The 17,608-nt window shown below is 37.3% G+C and overlaps 1 protein-coding gene and 1 non-coding gene across 2 annotated transcripts in view; one reads left to right on the top strand and one right to left on the bottom strand.

Annotated features, from left to right (window-relative positions):
- Nucleotides 1–5,308: 5,308 nt before the first annotated feature.
- Nucleotides 5,309–5,383, top strand: Trnas-uga (transfer RNA serine (anticodon UGA)). Its single transcript has one exon. It is a non-coding gene; the product is annotated as a tRNA-Ser (tRNA).
- A 3,114-nt stretch (nt 5,384–8,497) lies between these two features.
- The window catches only part of LOC126252921 (ER degradation-enhancing alpha-mannosidase-like protein 2), a 104,968-nt gene continuing 95,857 nt past the window's right edge, over nt 8,498–17,608 (bottom strand). Inside the window, exon 9 of the mRNA XM_049953909.1 lies at nt 8,498–13,301. Within this exon, the coding sequence (XP_049809866.1) occupies nt 12,358–13,301 (944 nt within the window). The 3' untranslated portion in view covers nt 8,498–12,357. The remainder of the gene's footprint in view (nt 13,302–17,608) is intronic.

The following is a 17,608-nucleotide window of genomic DNA, read 5'->3' on the forward strand; positions in this document are numbered from 1 at the left end:
AATATTCTTTATCTTGGTAAAAAAAAGCAAGTACATACTAAAGACTGGTCTTGATCTTCCACCTTTTCTTCTCATGTCTTTCAGCAACTGCAGAAAAACAACTTGAGTAAAAAAGGGTGACAATCTAGTTTCTGATTCTGTGTTTTGCCTTTTTTCTTACTAAACTTTTTTCCAATTTATGTACATCTGCTGACAAAACTTATGCAGACTTATGTACTTTTCACTATGCTTATCAACTTTGATGTCTCAGTAATACTGTGACGACTCAGATTTCAACGCTAACAAAAGATAAGTTTGCACTTCCAAGTCTGACCAGCTTCTGTTACAACGAAGTGCTTGAGACTTCACAAAAGCCAGGCCATGAAAACAATCATTATTTAAAACTTAAACAGTTTAGTGCACCATCAACTGCAATTTGTATTTTTGCCGATTTATTTGTGTGTTGTCTTCAACTTGGCAATGTTATTAAAATTACAAGGGCATGCTGCAAAATACTATCTCCAAATTTTTTATGTGAAAACTCAAAGCTTTTTAAACAAAACAAACATTACTAATATTCTACATTTTTATTCCTCATACCTAGAAATTTATTTCCCAACATAGCCACTCTGGTGACTGACACATTTCTCCCAATGAGAGCCCAGCTTGTTGATATCACTATTAAAATCTTTGACTTTGTTGACAAAGTCACAACCTTATCTCTGCTTGGACAACTACACCACTACCAAACTGAAGTCCCTGAAGGTGGTCTTTAAGGTTTTGGAAACAGATGAAAACCAATTACGGCCAAGTCGGGCCTGTATGGAGGATGACAGTGAATCCAAGGAGTGGGATTCTTGTAGATGAATTGTCATGGTGAAGAAGAGGGTGTTCCACATTTGGATGAAATCTTTGAATTCGAAACTCGATTACAGCATGCTGTTTCTCATGCCCCAACATAGTTACATTACACACCACCATGCTATTCGGTACAATTTGAAGCCCTCTTGTGGCAGAAGGCTGCAAATATGTACACAAGAAGAATAAGAAAGTAAAATACTAATAATGTTTGTTCTATTCAAAAAGCTTTAAGAGTTTCCTAATAAAAGTCTCTGAGGAATTACTTTTCAGCTTGCCCTCATAAAACGCACTTTTTAAATATTACATTTGTTAATATACTGTCTTGTACGCAAGGGTTTGTAAGTAGTGTTTGTACACATTTTTCATTTCCCCCTCTTGTACACCACAACAATCCAAAAGATTTATCTAATTATCTGGAAAATAGATATAATGTATTAATATCCTGTACCATTATTTCACTGATTACATTTTTCTGACAAATCCTATAAACCATCACTGCAGCCATTCAATTTTCTTATATGCAGCAGAGCTAAACATATACTCAACTATAGTACTAACCACTTACCGCATTTATGAGAAGTGAACACACATAAATGATTAAATTCTTTTTTTCTGTCCTCCTTTAGTGACCAGATAAACAAGAACATTTTAAAGTTAAGGACACCTTCATTTCTTCCGTATTCTATCTTCTCTTGTTTGGCCTTATAATTACTCATTTCAAAGCTGAGAATTGTTAATGGTCATTTCTAAATATGGACAAATGTGTGTTTTTCTTTGTATACATTAAGTATGGTGTATCACTGATGCATTGTAAGATTATAGCAGATCTATCATTCGCAACTATGTATATTTTGAATATACTGAAAAGCAGAACACAATTCAAATTTTTTGGAAAATGAAGAAAAAATGAAAACATAACTAATATTTCAACAGATTTCATAGCTGGCTTCTTAGGGTGTCTGGGCACAAATCTTTGTTGCTCATTGTCTTTTCTCAGACTGTGAATTGATAAGCAGCACACAATTTTAGTAGCAGCCACTGTTTACCAGCACTGACCATGGTAATCTGACCCAAGTCTAAAGTGCCCTCCATCCATTCCCCTTTCCGAAATGTATTCCTCATATTGTACAATATAATTTTCAACAATTTGATTCTAATAAAGCCTCTGTCCCCGTTGATGTAATTTACCAATTTTAATCACCATCTTCAGCAGACAATTTCACAAGTTGTCTCTGCAGCATATTGCTGGTATCATCTTTGTATTTCATTCCACGCTGGAAGCGTTCAGTGACAGCTGATTTAAGCAACTGCTTGACTTGGGTGTGCAGTTGGTGTTAATTACATTTTTATTTTATATTATTTACAGTTTGACAGATGTCATGGATACTCTCTCATTAAAAAAAATTATTTATTGATTTCTTTAATCTGGTATAGTTTGTTCTATGTATTAAGTTTTTGGGATCTTGAACATCTTAGGAATAGCAGACAGCTTTATTTTGTTGAAATGCTTCACACACATTGAAATCTGTATTATACAGGCAGTCTCCAATCATCTTGGTGATTGCACCCACATAGAGTTTTCTTCTTTGGTGCTTGTTTCCTTTTGCAGGTACTGGTGACTTGGGTCAATGTACAGGTCCAATTTGTTGTTATGTGTACCTACTACTTTTGAAAAGTATCTCTCTCTGTTGTGCTAAGCATGAATATTCTCAGTGAAGAGTGGTTGTTGCTCATGGCTTGGATGTCGGTATGGATGGGTACTTTGGTCCAGGGATCCATCAACTCTTACTGATGTGCAGCACTGGTCAAGACAAATTTGGAACGATGGAGGCCACAATACTGTTCTAGTCATTCCAACTGATATTTCCAGTGTTTTCCCAAATCACATTAGGCAACTGCCAGGATGGCTCCTCTGAAAATCTGAAATGGTGTTTCATCTCTAACAACATAGTTGGTAATATTAATTTTAACCCTAATTTTTCTTCTCTACTACCCAAAATGTTGAAAAATAGCAGCTGGCCCTCTCATTCTACTTGCATCATGAATTTCTTTTTATTGATCAGTCTTCTGACTTGATCAAGGTGGCCTGACACGAACTCTTGTCAACCTCTTCACCTCGAAGTATCATTTGCACCCTGCATCCCCGACTACTTGTTGGATGTACTTCAACATCTGTCTCACTCAACCGTTTTTACCCTCTAGTAACATCGAAGTTATCCCCTAATGTATTAATACATGTCCTATCATCTTGTCATTTCCTCCCATCAGCGTTTTCCGTATGTTCCTTTCTTCAACAATTCTGCGCAGAACCTCCTCATTCCTTGTCTTATCAGTCCACTTAATTAACAACATCCTTCTGTGGCACCATATCTCAACTGCTCTTTCTAAGATGCAGGTTGGTGTTTGATACTAGCAGACTTCTTTTAGCCAGGAATGCCCTCTTTGCCTGTGCTAATCTGCTTTTTATGCCCTCCTTGCTTTGTCCATTTCTATGTCCATGTCATTTTGTTTTCAAGGTGGTCAAATTTCAACTTTATATACTTCCTGGTTTCCAATTTTGATGCATTTTACGAGGGGAGTACAAAAAGTAAGTTACACATTATTGTGGCAGGCTAGGTAACTTCACAGTGACCTTCACAGTGACACAGATACACGACATTATTTTTCAAAATAGTCACCAAGTGTCTTTCATAGTCCAAACTTCTACCAATCATTCATAATTTCTCAATGATAGAAAGCTGCTTCTCTGTAACAGGTCCACTCAAGAATCGCTGTGTGAACATCCTCATCGGAAAATCTCTTTCCCTCTAGAGGTTCTTTCAACTTGCAGAAAAGGTGGAAATCACATGGTGTTGGACTTTATATGCAGAAGCTTTCAAACCTCCCATCAAAACACTGAAGTAAAGTTTGTGTTGTGCACACCACATGGGGTGTTGCATTCTTGTTCAAGAGAAAAACATCTTTGTTTAATTTTCCACAGCTCTTGTTCTTTGTTGTCATAAACCTTGTCCCTTTGTGTGCAGGTGACAGTGATCACAGAACCCAGCATGAGCAAAATTTCCAATACTTTAGATGATCTTCAGATGATGGATTGTGCACTGCCTATAGAGATGGGCATCTGCTGAGCAATGTCCACAATAATCACTCTGTAATTGCTATGAATCAGTTCCTCAATTGCCTAGACAATGTCACAGACCTTCCTTTTTGATCAATATCACCAATGCCTGTACACCTGTTTCACTATAGATGGTATGGCACTTCGTACAGCTCATATACCGCCAGAATTTCATGGTGAATCTCTGTGCAATTTAGATGTTCTTCCCCCACAAGAATTTTACTGTTATTTGTACTTCAAATTTGGAGTATGTTTACAGCTGCTGTGCCATTTCACTTGCACACTGTGATGCACCCGTTACTGTGTATGCAGCAAACCTGGGTCATGTACTCTGATCTGACAATAGGCTTCTCATGTTGCACAATGGTTTTCGTGTGGACGACGTAACTTATTTTCTGAAGTCCCTGCATATATTGGGCTGACATGAGGTGAGATGAGATGTAGCATGAATTCTTGAAATTTATCAATCTCATCTGGTCAAATTTCCCTTCAGCATAGAAACACATTATCTTGTATTTTGAAAATTCTACTGATTGAAACTTGAAATGTGCATTGTACAAGTTGGAATAATGTACTGCCACATCATGGATAGAAGCTTGGGGGTTTAACATCCAGACAACAAGTTTGTTACGATAGCATGCAAAAGTTCAGGTTGGAAAGGGGTGAGGAAGGAAATTGGTCATGTTCTTTTCAAAGAATGAGATTTATACTGTGCAGTGGAGTGTGCGCTGATATGAAACTTCCTGGCAGATTAAAACTGTGTGCCTGACCGAGACTTGAACTCGGGACCTTTGCCTTTCACGGGCAAGTGCTCTACCAACTGAGCTACCCAAGCACGACTCATGCCCCGTCCTCACAGCTTTACTTCTGCCAGTACCTCGTCTCCTACCTTCCAAACTTAACAGAAGCTCTCCTGCGAACCTTGCAGAACTAGCACTCCTGAAAGAAAGGATATTGCGGAGACACGGCTTAGCCACAGCGTAGGGGATGTTTCCAGAATGAGATTTTCACTCTGCAGCGGAGTGTGCGCTGATATGAAACTTCTTGGCAGATTAAAACTGTGTGCCGGACCGAGACTCGAACTTGGGACCTTTGCCTTTCGCGAGCAAGTGCTCTTGGTAGAGCACACAGTTTTAATCTGCCAGGAAGTTTCATATCAGTGCACATTCTGCTGCAGAGTGAAAATCTCATTCTGGATACATCCCCTAGGCTGTGGCTAAGCCATGTCTCCGCAATATCCTTTCTTTCAGGAGTGCTAGTTCTGCAAGGTTCGCAGGAGAGCATCTGTTAAGTTTGGAAGGTAGAAGACGAGGTACTGGCAGAAGTAAAGCTGTGAGGACGGGGCATTAGTCGTGCTTGGGTAGCTCAGTTGGTAGAGCACTTGCCCGTGAAAGGCAAAGGTCCCGAGTTCGAGTCTCGGTCCGGCACACAGTTTTAATCTGCCAGGAAGTTTCATTTCTTTTCAAAGGTTACATCATTCAGGCAAACCACACTAACTTTGGATTGCAAGGTAGGGATCTGAACACCGTTCTTCTGGAATGTGAGTGTAGTGTCTTGTATACTGTGTCATCTTGCTTGGTGGTACAAGATTAGGTGGTGATAGGCAGCAATGTCATATATATTGCAAAACATAGGAGGTATGCAACAAAAATAATTATCTAAGCATGCAATTAAATTAATAGTGAGCAAGAAACAGAATACGCAAATAGTGACACCGTCGTACAAGTGCAACGCTACTGGGATGATGTAATGAAGAAAAATGCAAGATTAGTCGCACAATTTAGTCAACAGAGATGGAGGCTTTGTTCTGAATAAACTGTGACATATGGTGTCTAATTTCCTTAGAGATCATTAGCAATCATACCAATGTGATACAGGGAACACACCATTTGATAGACAGACTTGCAGCTAAACATTGTCTGCAGTAGGTAACAATCACTGTTATGAGAGGCAGTGTGTGGCTTACCTAGTGCATAGTTTGAATTTTAGACAAAAGCATGTGAAACAGCCAGCTATGGATGCTGTTGAGTATAACATACAATCATCAACCCTACTGGGGGACAAAATCCACTTGCAAACAGTGTATAAATACTACTATGACAAAGCTACCAGTTCATCAAAAGCAAAGAGGTAACTAAAATTAAAAGGAAATTAACCTCATATTTTGGCTTCAGTTCTGGAAACAACAATGAAAACTGAAGATACTATGTAAAAAGTAGTGATATTATGATACAAGAGTTGTGCTGCTGTAGTGGTACTGTCAATTGCAAAATCTAAATTACATGGGCAATGTGTTGTATTCAACATTGAATTTCAAACCACCAGCATATAAGGGACTGTAATAAAAATGGACTGAGTTCTCTTCTTAAAAGTTATTTATTTTCATTATGTGTATAACAAAAAAATACATCACAAATATTAAAACAAACATTTCAATAATCATTTTTTCTTTTGTGCAATAATAGGAACAACTGTATACCTTGATATGTTTGTGCAAAATACGTAAACTGAAGATCTGCTGTAATGTTTGAAACTTCCTCTTCTTATCTAAATAGTTATATTATGGAAATTTTGGAATCACTTGATCAGTAAATATACTACAGATTTCTGGTATTTACATCAGTCAAAGAAGCTCTGACAGCTTCAAAAGCAAGAACTGGTCACTATTTCTATCAGTCAATGATGGGCTTAAATTCATTTATTTGTTCACTGCCACAGAAATCTGCACTACTGATATGAAGAACGTGAATAATTCAGACGTGTAACATATCATGAACGTCGAGAAATTCTTGCAGGAGAAATAAAAGCCTATCAAATAAGTTACATTTACTGTGTGTAAGCAAGTGGTGAAGTCAGCTTGAAAGAACACAGTGATGACCACTCAATAGTTATGGAGAAGGTACTTGTGCACAGTGAAGGATATATATTAACATTGACATCTAAGGCATCAAATTCAAAATAACCCTAATTATACTGAACAAGTTAAAATGTAGTTTTGTCTTAGAACAGTGGTAACACCTGCAATGATTAAAACATCAAAATTACAAGAATGAAGTAGGCTTCTTTAGGACATCGGCAAATCAATTTCGAAAACACAATTGCTTAATCAAATATATTTTTTCTGCATTTGCTTGTGTCTGAATCTCTGGGGTAATGCTTATTTAAATAAAAGAGGACACCTTTGGTATAAATAAGTGTATGTATATTACCATGGATTCACCAAAGGGCAAATACTGAGTTTTGAAAATGAAGGGTAAAGGAAGAATAGACAAACAAATAGCTACAATAAACTACATTATCCTGAGAGCAGAATTGTGAATGGAGGAAGTTCTTGTACTGATATGCTAGAAAGAGTCGGAGCTTTCTCATAACGGGCAAAACAAAATCCAGCACAAGCAAAAGAATTTCTTTGGAACAGTTAAAGTAATTTTAAATTCACTTTTGAAGACTGGGAAGCTTAAACAGATGACAGATGTTCTTACTAAACACAACATGCTCACTACAGCAGAACAAGAAACAAGATTTACATATGAGTACATCTTTGAATCAGAAGCCTACAAAATTTTCAAATGCAATGAAGGGAAAAATGTCTTACAGCCTTCATTGTCAACTGTAAAATTTTAGTTTTTATAACAGATTTCCAGTTACCTAATGGTAGAATATCCATGTTCTCCTTCACATGCACAAATAAGGTATATACAATAGTTAATGTCCATGAACCAAAAAACCAGGCCAATAAATCAAGCAGAGAAGAAACATGATCAAACAGTCCACAGATGTATTGCTGCTTCATAGTGTCCAACAGGCACAAACAGATAAATTTTGTGAAGAAACAATAAACAAGAACAGCAAATAATAGAACTTTGCATAGCAACAAGCTTAATAATGAAATCTGCTGCTTTTAAGCATCTCCCCAGAAAACAGAAAACGCGAAGCTCTCCAAAACCCAATTTAGAGGCATTTCAAATAGGTCATGTTGCAATAAACATAGAATCTTCTAAAAAAAAAAAAAAAAAAAAAAAAAAAAAAAAAAAAAAAAAAAAAAAAAACAAACAGAATGCCAAGGTAATAAGAAATGACAAGTTAGATTCTGACCACTATTTATTTAAAATCAAAGTTAAATTCGAACTAAGAAACATCAAGAGAGCAGCCTAACCAAAGACTCTGAAATATGACAAGGAAAAACTCAAACAAGGAAGCGACTTTAGCGATAAATTGGAAAACAAAAATCCAAAAAATTGGAAACAACTGTAACAATTTCTTGTTCAAACAGCAAAAGCAAAAAGAACTCTTCACCAACATCAAAAGAGTGTAGTGGAATTTGGAAGGAGATGAAGCAGTCACAAGAAAACAAAATGCATGGCAAAAATAGAATGAAGACAAGAATGTTGGAAACATTCCTTGAAATGAGGAAAGAGCACCAAAACTGATTAGGAATACTAAGAGAATTTATGATAAAAACCAATTAAAACAAACAGATCATGATTTCAAAATGAAAAATACAACAACTTTCTAAAAAAAAAAAAAAAAAAAAGACCTGAGCAAATATTCTCCAACAAATCTTTGCTTTAAAGAAAAAAATGGGAAAAGAGCATGTAAAAACCAAGAAAACTGATACATTTTTGCCCAGTATATTACAAATTTACTCAGTTATGAATGTGGGAAATCAAGATTTAACTTCATTATACAAGGAAAAGCTCAGTGCCCAGACTCAGATCCCCAATTAAAGGGGAAATCAAAGAAAACATCAGATCTCTCAAAAATAATAAAGCACCTGGGGAGGACTCCATAATCGCAGAATTTTGGAAATATTCAAACAACAAATTTCTTGAAAACCTAACAGAAATTGTCCAAAATATTTGGTTAACAAAAGAGATTTCTGAAGACTGGAAGACATCCTTAATCTACCCACTGCATAAAGCAGGTGATCAAACTGATGTGAACAGCTATAGAGACAATTCTCTCCTACCAGTTACCTACAAAACCTTTCAAAAGCGCTATTAGCTAAGGTAAAACAGCAACTCGACTCTGAAATTGCTTTGGTGGATATATCAATTGATTTTAGAAAGATCAGATCATGCTCAGAGCTGATTATCAACTTAAAGTCTTTAATAATTTATCTGAAAAGTAGATCTAAAAATTTCTTAATGGCTTTTATGATGACAGGAAAGTCGACGAATCAGCTGATAGGAAGTCACTGTTTGATATACTCAAACTCTGCATTGATACTAAAACCACAGCTCCAATAAACAGATGCTCACAAACAACAATTCTAAAGTAAAATTTAGAGATGAAATTTCTAGAAGTTTTGAGAAAAAAACTGGAGCGAGGCAGGGAGATAGTCTCTCCTCACTGCTCTTTAATTGTGTTTTAGAAAAAGTCATAATGGAATGGAGAAAGTCATTATGAGAAAGCCAAATCAATGAGGCATCAGATTAAGTTACAAAAAAGACATCTCACAAATAAGACTTTTTAGCATTTGCGGATGACCTAGCTAATTTTTTTGACTCAATGAAAACAGCCACTAGACAAATAGAATTGCTTAAAGAACAAACTGAAAACGCAGGCTTACAAACCTCCTTTGTGGAAATCAAATTTATGGCTAACATTAAGGCAGCCCCAAACATAATGAAAGCTAAATATGGAAAATTTGAGAGAACTAACACGTATCTCTGAGAAGTAGCTGAACAAGACATTTCAGTGAAAGAAGCCATTAAACCACAAGTTAATAAAATGAAAGCAACATACCACCTTACCAAGGATGTATATAATAAGAAGTCAGTATCCATCAATGCTAAACCTTCATACAACTCTATATTAATTTGCCCATAAGCACTTTATGCAGCAGACCGTTTTTAACTCTGAACAAAAAGGCAATGATGGAAGCACTGGAAACCACAGAAAGAAAACTACTCGGGAAAATTTTGGGGCTAGTTAAAGAGAAAACACAACACAGAAGATGTCATAACAGTGAACTTTATGCACACCTTGAAAAAATTGCAGTTGTGGTTAAGAAATTAAGAGTAATTTTCTATGGCAACATACATGGGACGAATCCCAACAGACTGGCTAAAAGACTGTTTACTTAGTTTGGTAAATTAAAAATGGATAACACATTGTGCAAAGAAGTTGGAAGGGACATGGATGAACTTCAAATTACTCCACAAGATATTGGAGGAACAACTGTCACTCAGACACAAATTACAGGACTCCAAAGGTTTCCATGAAAAATCCAAGAAGAAGATTGTAGTCACTTGGGAAGAAGAAAGAAGAGAGCAACACTGAGAAGTAATGAGAGAAATGTGGATGAAAAGAAAGAAGAGACAGCTGAAATAACTGTAGTCCATAGCAGCTCATACATTTAATAATAATAATAATAATAATAATAATAACAATAATAATAATATGAAGGTGACAATGCTGTGTGGCTCCCAGCCTGTTGCAAGCCTCTGATTGTTCTGGTGTGTCAAATTCATAGTTAATTTACTCAGTTTCTCTCTTGACCTCAGATGACTGAGTAGGTCCTATTACAGACCTTTCCAATACACAGAAATGTGAGGGAGCTCCACATCAGTACCAAGAAAGACCTATTAGTAGGCCATGGAGGTGGTCTAGTAGAAGAAGAAGAAGAAGAAGAAGAAGAAGAACCTCTGTTTAGCAAGACCAGCTTATTTCAGACATTTTCAGATTTATTTCCTTAATGTAGTTCATAAGGTTTTGGTCTAAATAAGGCAAGTACAGGGATATTATTTATGAAACAGCCAGTGTGGCTCTTCTACAGAATATGTATTACAGCAAAATCTTCTGTGTTCAAATAAGTTATTGATTGTTTTGACACTGCACAAATTTCACTGTCACTTACAGACAATAGGTTTTCCGCAGAGACTTCAGTATTAAACTGCAAACATTGTTAAAGGCTATACATTACTTGAAATTGTATGTTCAAACAGTTACCTTCGGCACAAAGAAATATATGTTGACATTATCAATTAATTTTATAGGACAATAATTAACAATGTATGTACTATAAGAAAAGCAGCACGATACACACAGCTGTTGAATCAGCCCAAAAATATTTTTCCATGCCTAATGACTCTAAAATAGAAGAAAATTTCAAAAATTATATACGTAGGAAGGATTTATAAGGAAAATAGTAAACCACTAACAGGGGTAAGGTTTCCCTTGGTGATCAGAATTTCATCTGGTCACAGAAATATAATGGCTGTTGCATACAGTAAGTGAAAGTGGTCACCATGTGCTGAACCTAAAAATGGGAATAATGGAAAAAAAATTGCAAGCTTGCTCCATCAGCAAACATGTTTCTGCATTAAAAAGTGCAAAAGTGCAAGCTTTCCCTGTCTGCAAACATGTTTTTGCATTTCCTGCTTCTGCAACAGACCAACAACATTCCTATTTCTGATATTTAAACAGCTGACACTGAAACTGTAACAGTATTTAGAACCATCAGACCCATATATAATGCACAAAAACTGTGATAAACTAAATTACTTATTTCAAGTATGTGTAGTACAAGAGTGAAAATGCAGTGAATACTGACAGTAGCATGCAAACTTCTATGAGACTGTTACTGTCTTTTCAATCATCCCTCATCATATTTCAGGAATTTGCAGCTAGTTAGCCTAACAAATGTTTCAGGCTGTACACAAATGAGTGAGTTACATTACTAGTAAAAATGCTGTAAGGTGCAAGGAATTGCAACTGTAAACAGAGTGATCAGCTGTACCATAGCCACATTAGGTAAACAGATAGTAAACGTAGTAGATGTTCTAATCTGCAGCAATGAAGAAACAGAAGAACAATTAATTCTATTGCCTTACTGTTATCTTTCTGAAAACAGTGATTTCATACCAATTTCACCACATACCAAACATCCCAACATTCCTTGTACTCGCGAGTTTATAATGAAGGTTATGGCATACTTGTCTTTCTTGTAGTCATGTTTCAACAATATTGTTCCAGTAATTCCTCGTTCTATATATTTACACAAGATGCAAGAACCTTTATAGGTTCATGAGACTTTTTTATTTCATAGTTCATAACAGAATACTAATATCCTATGTAGGTCAACATCGTCTCAGTCTTACGAGAAAATGCAGTGGTTTATGTACTGTTTACTGACAAGTTGTGTGGTCTTCATTTCTAGCCCTTGCTCTTTTCTTCCACTACAAACAAAATGAAACCACCACTGCTTCAGTAAAGTAACTGTACTCATAACAACAAAGATGGTTCACCTTTTGAATAGAAGTGCTAATATTCAGTGGAGCTTGCCTGTTCCACCATGAGAGAGAGAGAGAGAGAGAGAGAGAGAGAGAGAATACCAACACTTGCAATCAAACAAGAATGCCTCATCTTAATGCCTAGAATGACACTTAACTTTTAGTTCATTCAGCTCCAAATATTTCACCAGACATAGAAATTCGCTGCACAAATGGTTGTGCTAGACATGAAAGGACCTCATAGTCACTTTCCCAAGAAATATTGCGAGGGTAATTTATTTCTGAACGCAGCCTCTCGAGCAGAATCTGAGGATCAAAGTCACGTTTCGGAGGGACACCTGGCAAAAGAAATTCTTTCAAAGCAGATGAGATATCAGATGAGAATATCTGTTTAACCTCTTTTACTCCATTCCAGGCTGGAACCATTTTAACACCTGCTTTCTCACTATCCACTACTCCCACTGGGCCACTCTGCACTACCTTTTTTTCTTTAGATGTGTCACGGACTACATAGACATGATCACTATCATCTGCTCTATATTCTAGAACACTGTTATGGTTCTGAGTCGATTTATCTTCTTCAGATGATGAGGAGAGTTCCAACCCTCCATTACTACTCATGTTTACAGTTCCTGTAGTTATACTAAAATTATCAAAATTGTCTTGGTCAGAAATATTTACAGACTCAGAAGAATTATCAGGACTTATGTAAGACTCTGAAGACTTAGTTTCATTACCGTCTACTGTAATGTATTGTGTGTCGGGATCATCTGTGATCACACCACCATTATCAGAACTTTGGTTAACTTCATTTAAACTTCCATCCAACACTGTATTAGTAGTGACCTCTTCATTATTTTTTGCCCCTGTCTGTTGATCATCATCAGTGTCAGAATTAGAATCTGTATTCTCTGTTGTAGACTGCTCTGTCTGTTGTGTAGAATTTTCAGCTTTTACATACGACTGATGTTTTTTCCTGAGGTTGCGAATTGTGGAGAGACGTTCACCACGGAAATTTCTGCTGTCTATATTGCTCAGCATCTGGCGGATATCAGATTCTCGATGACCGCTGCAGCAATGTAAAGCACCTGGATCAATAGGGTGAGCCTCTGTGAAGGAAAAAAATATGTTACTTGATTATCAGCAAAACAAAATGATTGAGTCTATTGTCAAGCACTTTTTTTGATGTATGTGGAAACTATTTCAGAGTGGTTACAGACCTACGTTAACAAACTGCAGGTGCAAAATATTGATATCTGACATTAAAAACTAGAATTACTGTACATACACGTTCTCAATTCTTTTCTCAGATATAGTGACTGATGCACTTAAGTATCAAAAGACTTGTGAAAGATTGATTCTTGTACAAAACTGCAAAACCACAATCTCTCCAATGAAGAGTTATTGTGATGGTCTTGCAATCTTATTCATTTTTCAGGGTAGGTATTTCTGAAGAAACTCACAGAATTATCTTCATAAACAAATGATGATGTAATTCGCAATACCATTGCTGTGTAGGCCAAATGATAGTGAGGGCATAATGACACTAATGCTTAAACTTCCATGGAAAAAATTATATAACATGGCTGTTACTGCTATCCTGTGATGCATTTGATGCTGCATCCTGGGGAGGAATTTGTAAGAGATGCAGAAGTCTTAGCTATTTCACATCTTTGTTGTTATTACTCAAAACAGATAACAGGTTCCCATTCAAAACCACGGGCTGTCATCTCATTAATAAACTATCAACACTCTTCCAAAACATTCCATAGCGGAAGAAAGCCAATGTGCACTCCGTGTGCATATCGAGGGAGTCATCCAAGATGTGGAAAGTGTCCTTCCGGATGCCATGAAGGGTACAGGGTGCAGCCAACTGCAGGTGGTGGATCATGTCAACACTAATGATGTGTGTCACTATGGATCGGAAGAGATTCTCTCTGGCTTCCGGCGGCTATCTGAGTTGGTGAAGACTGCCAGTCCTGCTAACAAGATGAAGGTAGAGCTCACCATCTGCAGCATTGTCGACAGGACAGACTGTGGACCTTTGGTACAGAGCCGAGTGGAGGGTCTGAATCAGAGGCTCAGATGGTTCTACGACTGTGTAAGGTGCAGATTTCTCGACTTGTGCCATAGGGTGGTAGGGTTTCGGGTTCCGCTAAATAGGTCAGGTGTCCACTACACACAGGAGGCAGCTACACAGGTAGGTATAGGTTAGACAGTCTTGGGAAAGAACAAAAAGGGCTCCAGGGCAAAGAAACGACAGGAATAGACCATGCAACAGTCGGTATTGTAGTTGTAGCTGTGTTGGAAAAGTACCAGAGCTTCAAGTGCTGATAGAAAGCACTGAAGCTGAAATCGTTACAGGAACAGAAAGCTGGCTAAAGCTGGAGATAAATTGTGCTGAAATTTTTATAGAGGCGCAAACTGTGTTCAGAAAGGATAGATTAAATAAAGTAGGTGGTGGTGGTGGTGGTGGTGGTGGTGGTGGTGGTGGTGTGTGTGTGTGTGTGTGTGTGTGTGTGTTTGTGTGTGTTTGTGTGTGTGTGGTGTGTGTGTGTGTGCTGGCAGTAGTTTATCTTGTAGTGAAGTTGAAATAGATAGTTCCTGTGAATTACTATGGGCAGAGGTTATACTCAACAGCCGTACCAAAATTTGGCTCCCCCCCCCCCCCCCCCCCGACTCAGATGATATAATAGCTGAACAGTTCAAAGAAAACTTGAATCTCATTACAAATAAGTACCTCACTCATACAGTTATAATTGGTGGAGACTTCAATCTACCCTCAATTTGTTGGTGAAAATACATGTTCAAAGCCAGTGGTAGACAGAAAACATCTTCCGAAATTGTACTAAATGCTTTCTCTGAGAATTACTTCGAACAATTAGTTCACGAGCCCACACGAATTGTAAATGGTTGCGAAAACACACTTGACCTCTTAGCCACAAATAATCCTGATCTAATAGAGAGCGTCATGATGGATACAGGGATTAGTGAACACAAGGTCATTGCAGTGAGGTTCAAAACCGTATCAACCAAAACCACTAAAAATAAATGCAAAATATATCTATTTAAAACAGCAGATAAAAATTCACTTGATGCCTTCCTAAGAGTGTCTCCATTCCTTCCAAGCTAATTATGTAAGTGTAGACCACATATGGCTCAAATTCAAAGATACAGTATCGACAGCAGTAGACAGATTCATACCGCATAAGTTAATAAGAGACGGGACTGATCCACCATGGTACACAAAACACGTCAGAACACTGTTGCAGAAGCAACAAAGAGGCATGCCAAATTCAGAAGAACGCAAAATCCCCAAGACTAGCTAAGTTTTACAGAAGCTTGAAATTTAGTGTGGACGTCAATGCTTTCCACAATGAAATATTGTCTCAAAATATGGCAGAAAACCCAAGGAGATTCTAGTAGTATGTAAAGTACACCAGTGGCAAAAAAACAGTCAATATCGTCACTGCACGATAGCAATGGTAATGTTACCGATGATGGTGCCACTAAAGCAGAGTTACTAAATACAATTTTCCATAATTCCTTCACAAAAGAAGATAAAGTAAATATTCCCAGAATTCGAAACAAGAACAGGTGTTAGCATGAGTGACATAAAAGTAGATATCTTAGGTTTTGCGAAACAACTCAAATCACTTAAGAAAGGCAAGTCTTCCAGTCCAGATGGTATACCAATCAGGTTCCTCTCAGAGTATGCAAACACAATAGCACCTTTCTTAGCAATCATATACAACTGCTCACTTGACGAAAGGTCTGTTCCTAAAGACTGGAAAGTAAGGTCACACCAATATTCAAGAAAGGAAATAGGAGCAATCAATTTAATTACAGAGCCATATCACTGACCTCAATTTGCAGTAGGATTTTGGAGCATATACTGTACTTGAACATTATCAATCACCTTGAAGAAAATGACATATCGATACATAACCAGCACAGATTCAGAAAATATCGTTCCTGTGCAACACAGCTAACTCTTTATTCCCATGAAGTAATGAGTGCTGTCGACATGGGATCTCAGATCGATTCCATATTCCTAGATTTCCAGAAGGCTTTTGATACCGTTCCTCACAAGCGATTATTAATCAAATTGTATGCATATGGAGTAGTCTCAGTTGTGTGACTGGATTCAGGGTTTCCTCTCAGAGAGGTAACAGTATGTAGTGATAGATGGTAAATCATCAAGTAGAACAGAAGTGATATCTGGTGTTCTGCAAGGTAGTGTCATAGGCCCTCTGCTGTTCCTGATTTATACAAATGATCTAGGTGATAATCTGAGCAGCCCCTGTAATTTACCATCTAGCAAAATCATCAGATGATCAATTCCAATTACAAAATGATCTAGAGAGAATTTCTGTATGGTGCAAAAAGTGGCAATTAGCACTAAACAAAGAAAAATGTGAGGTTATCCACATGGGTACTAAAAGAAATCCGATAAATTTTGGGTATACAATAAATCGCACAAATCTAAGGGCTGTCAATTCGACTAAATACCTAGGAATTACAATTACAAGCAACTTAAATTGGAAAGACCACCCAGATAATATTGTGGGGAAGGCGAAACAAAGACTGCGCTTTTCTGGCAAAACACTTAGAAGATGCGACAAACACACTAAAGAGACATCGTACATTACACTTGTCTGTCCTCTGCTGGAATATTGCTGCCTGGTATGGGATCCTTACCAGGTAGGATTTACAGAGGACATCGAAAAAATGCAAAGAAGGGCAGCTCGTTTCATGTTATCGTGCAATAGGGGTGAGAGTGTCACTGATATTATACACGAGTTGGGGTGGCAACCACTGAAACAAAGGCGCTTTTCTTTGCGGCGAGCTCTGTTTACGAAATTTCAATCACCAACTTTCTCTTCCGAATGCATAAGTATTTTGTTGACACCCACCTACATAGGGGGAAAAGATCATAATAATAAATAAGAGAAATCTGAGCTCGAATGGAAAGATTTAGGTATTCCTTTTTCCCACGTGCCATTCGAAAGTGGAATGGTACAGAAGTAGTTTGAAAATGGTTTGATGAATCCTCTGCCAGGCACTTAAGTGTGAATTGCAGAGTAACCATGTAGATGTAGATGTAGGTGTTTGTACAAACACGGTTGGATTCTCATCAGAAGTCCAAACCATATGTCAAAAGGTAATGGCCAATCTTGTGGCAAGTTAACAGGACTCCTTCCTGCCTCAGTGTCTGGAAGAAAGACTGTCACCACTGAGTAGCTGATGTTAGATATCTACATCGACTGGCATATAGCCCTTTGTCTAAACAGAAAGTCACTGCATGTAAGGGGACATTGTAACTTGCCACTAAAACTATTTTAAATTTTTCTTTGCTTATTGTATTCACCAGCATGCTGCCCTAAATTCCCATATTTCTTGTTACCCAGCAAAA

The sequence above is a fragment of the Schistocerca nitens genome, chromosome 4 (genome assembly GCF_023898315.1).
Source record: "Schistocerca nitens isolate TAMUIC-IGC-003100 chromosome 4, iqSchNite1.1, whole genome shotgun sequence".
In the NCBI taxonomy this organism is placed as follows: domain Eukaryota; kingdom Metazoa; phylum Arthropoda; class Insecta; order Orthoptera; family Acrididae; genus Schistocerca; species Schistocerca nitens.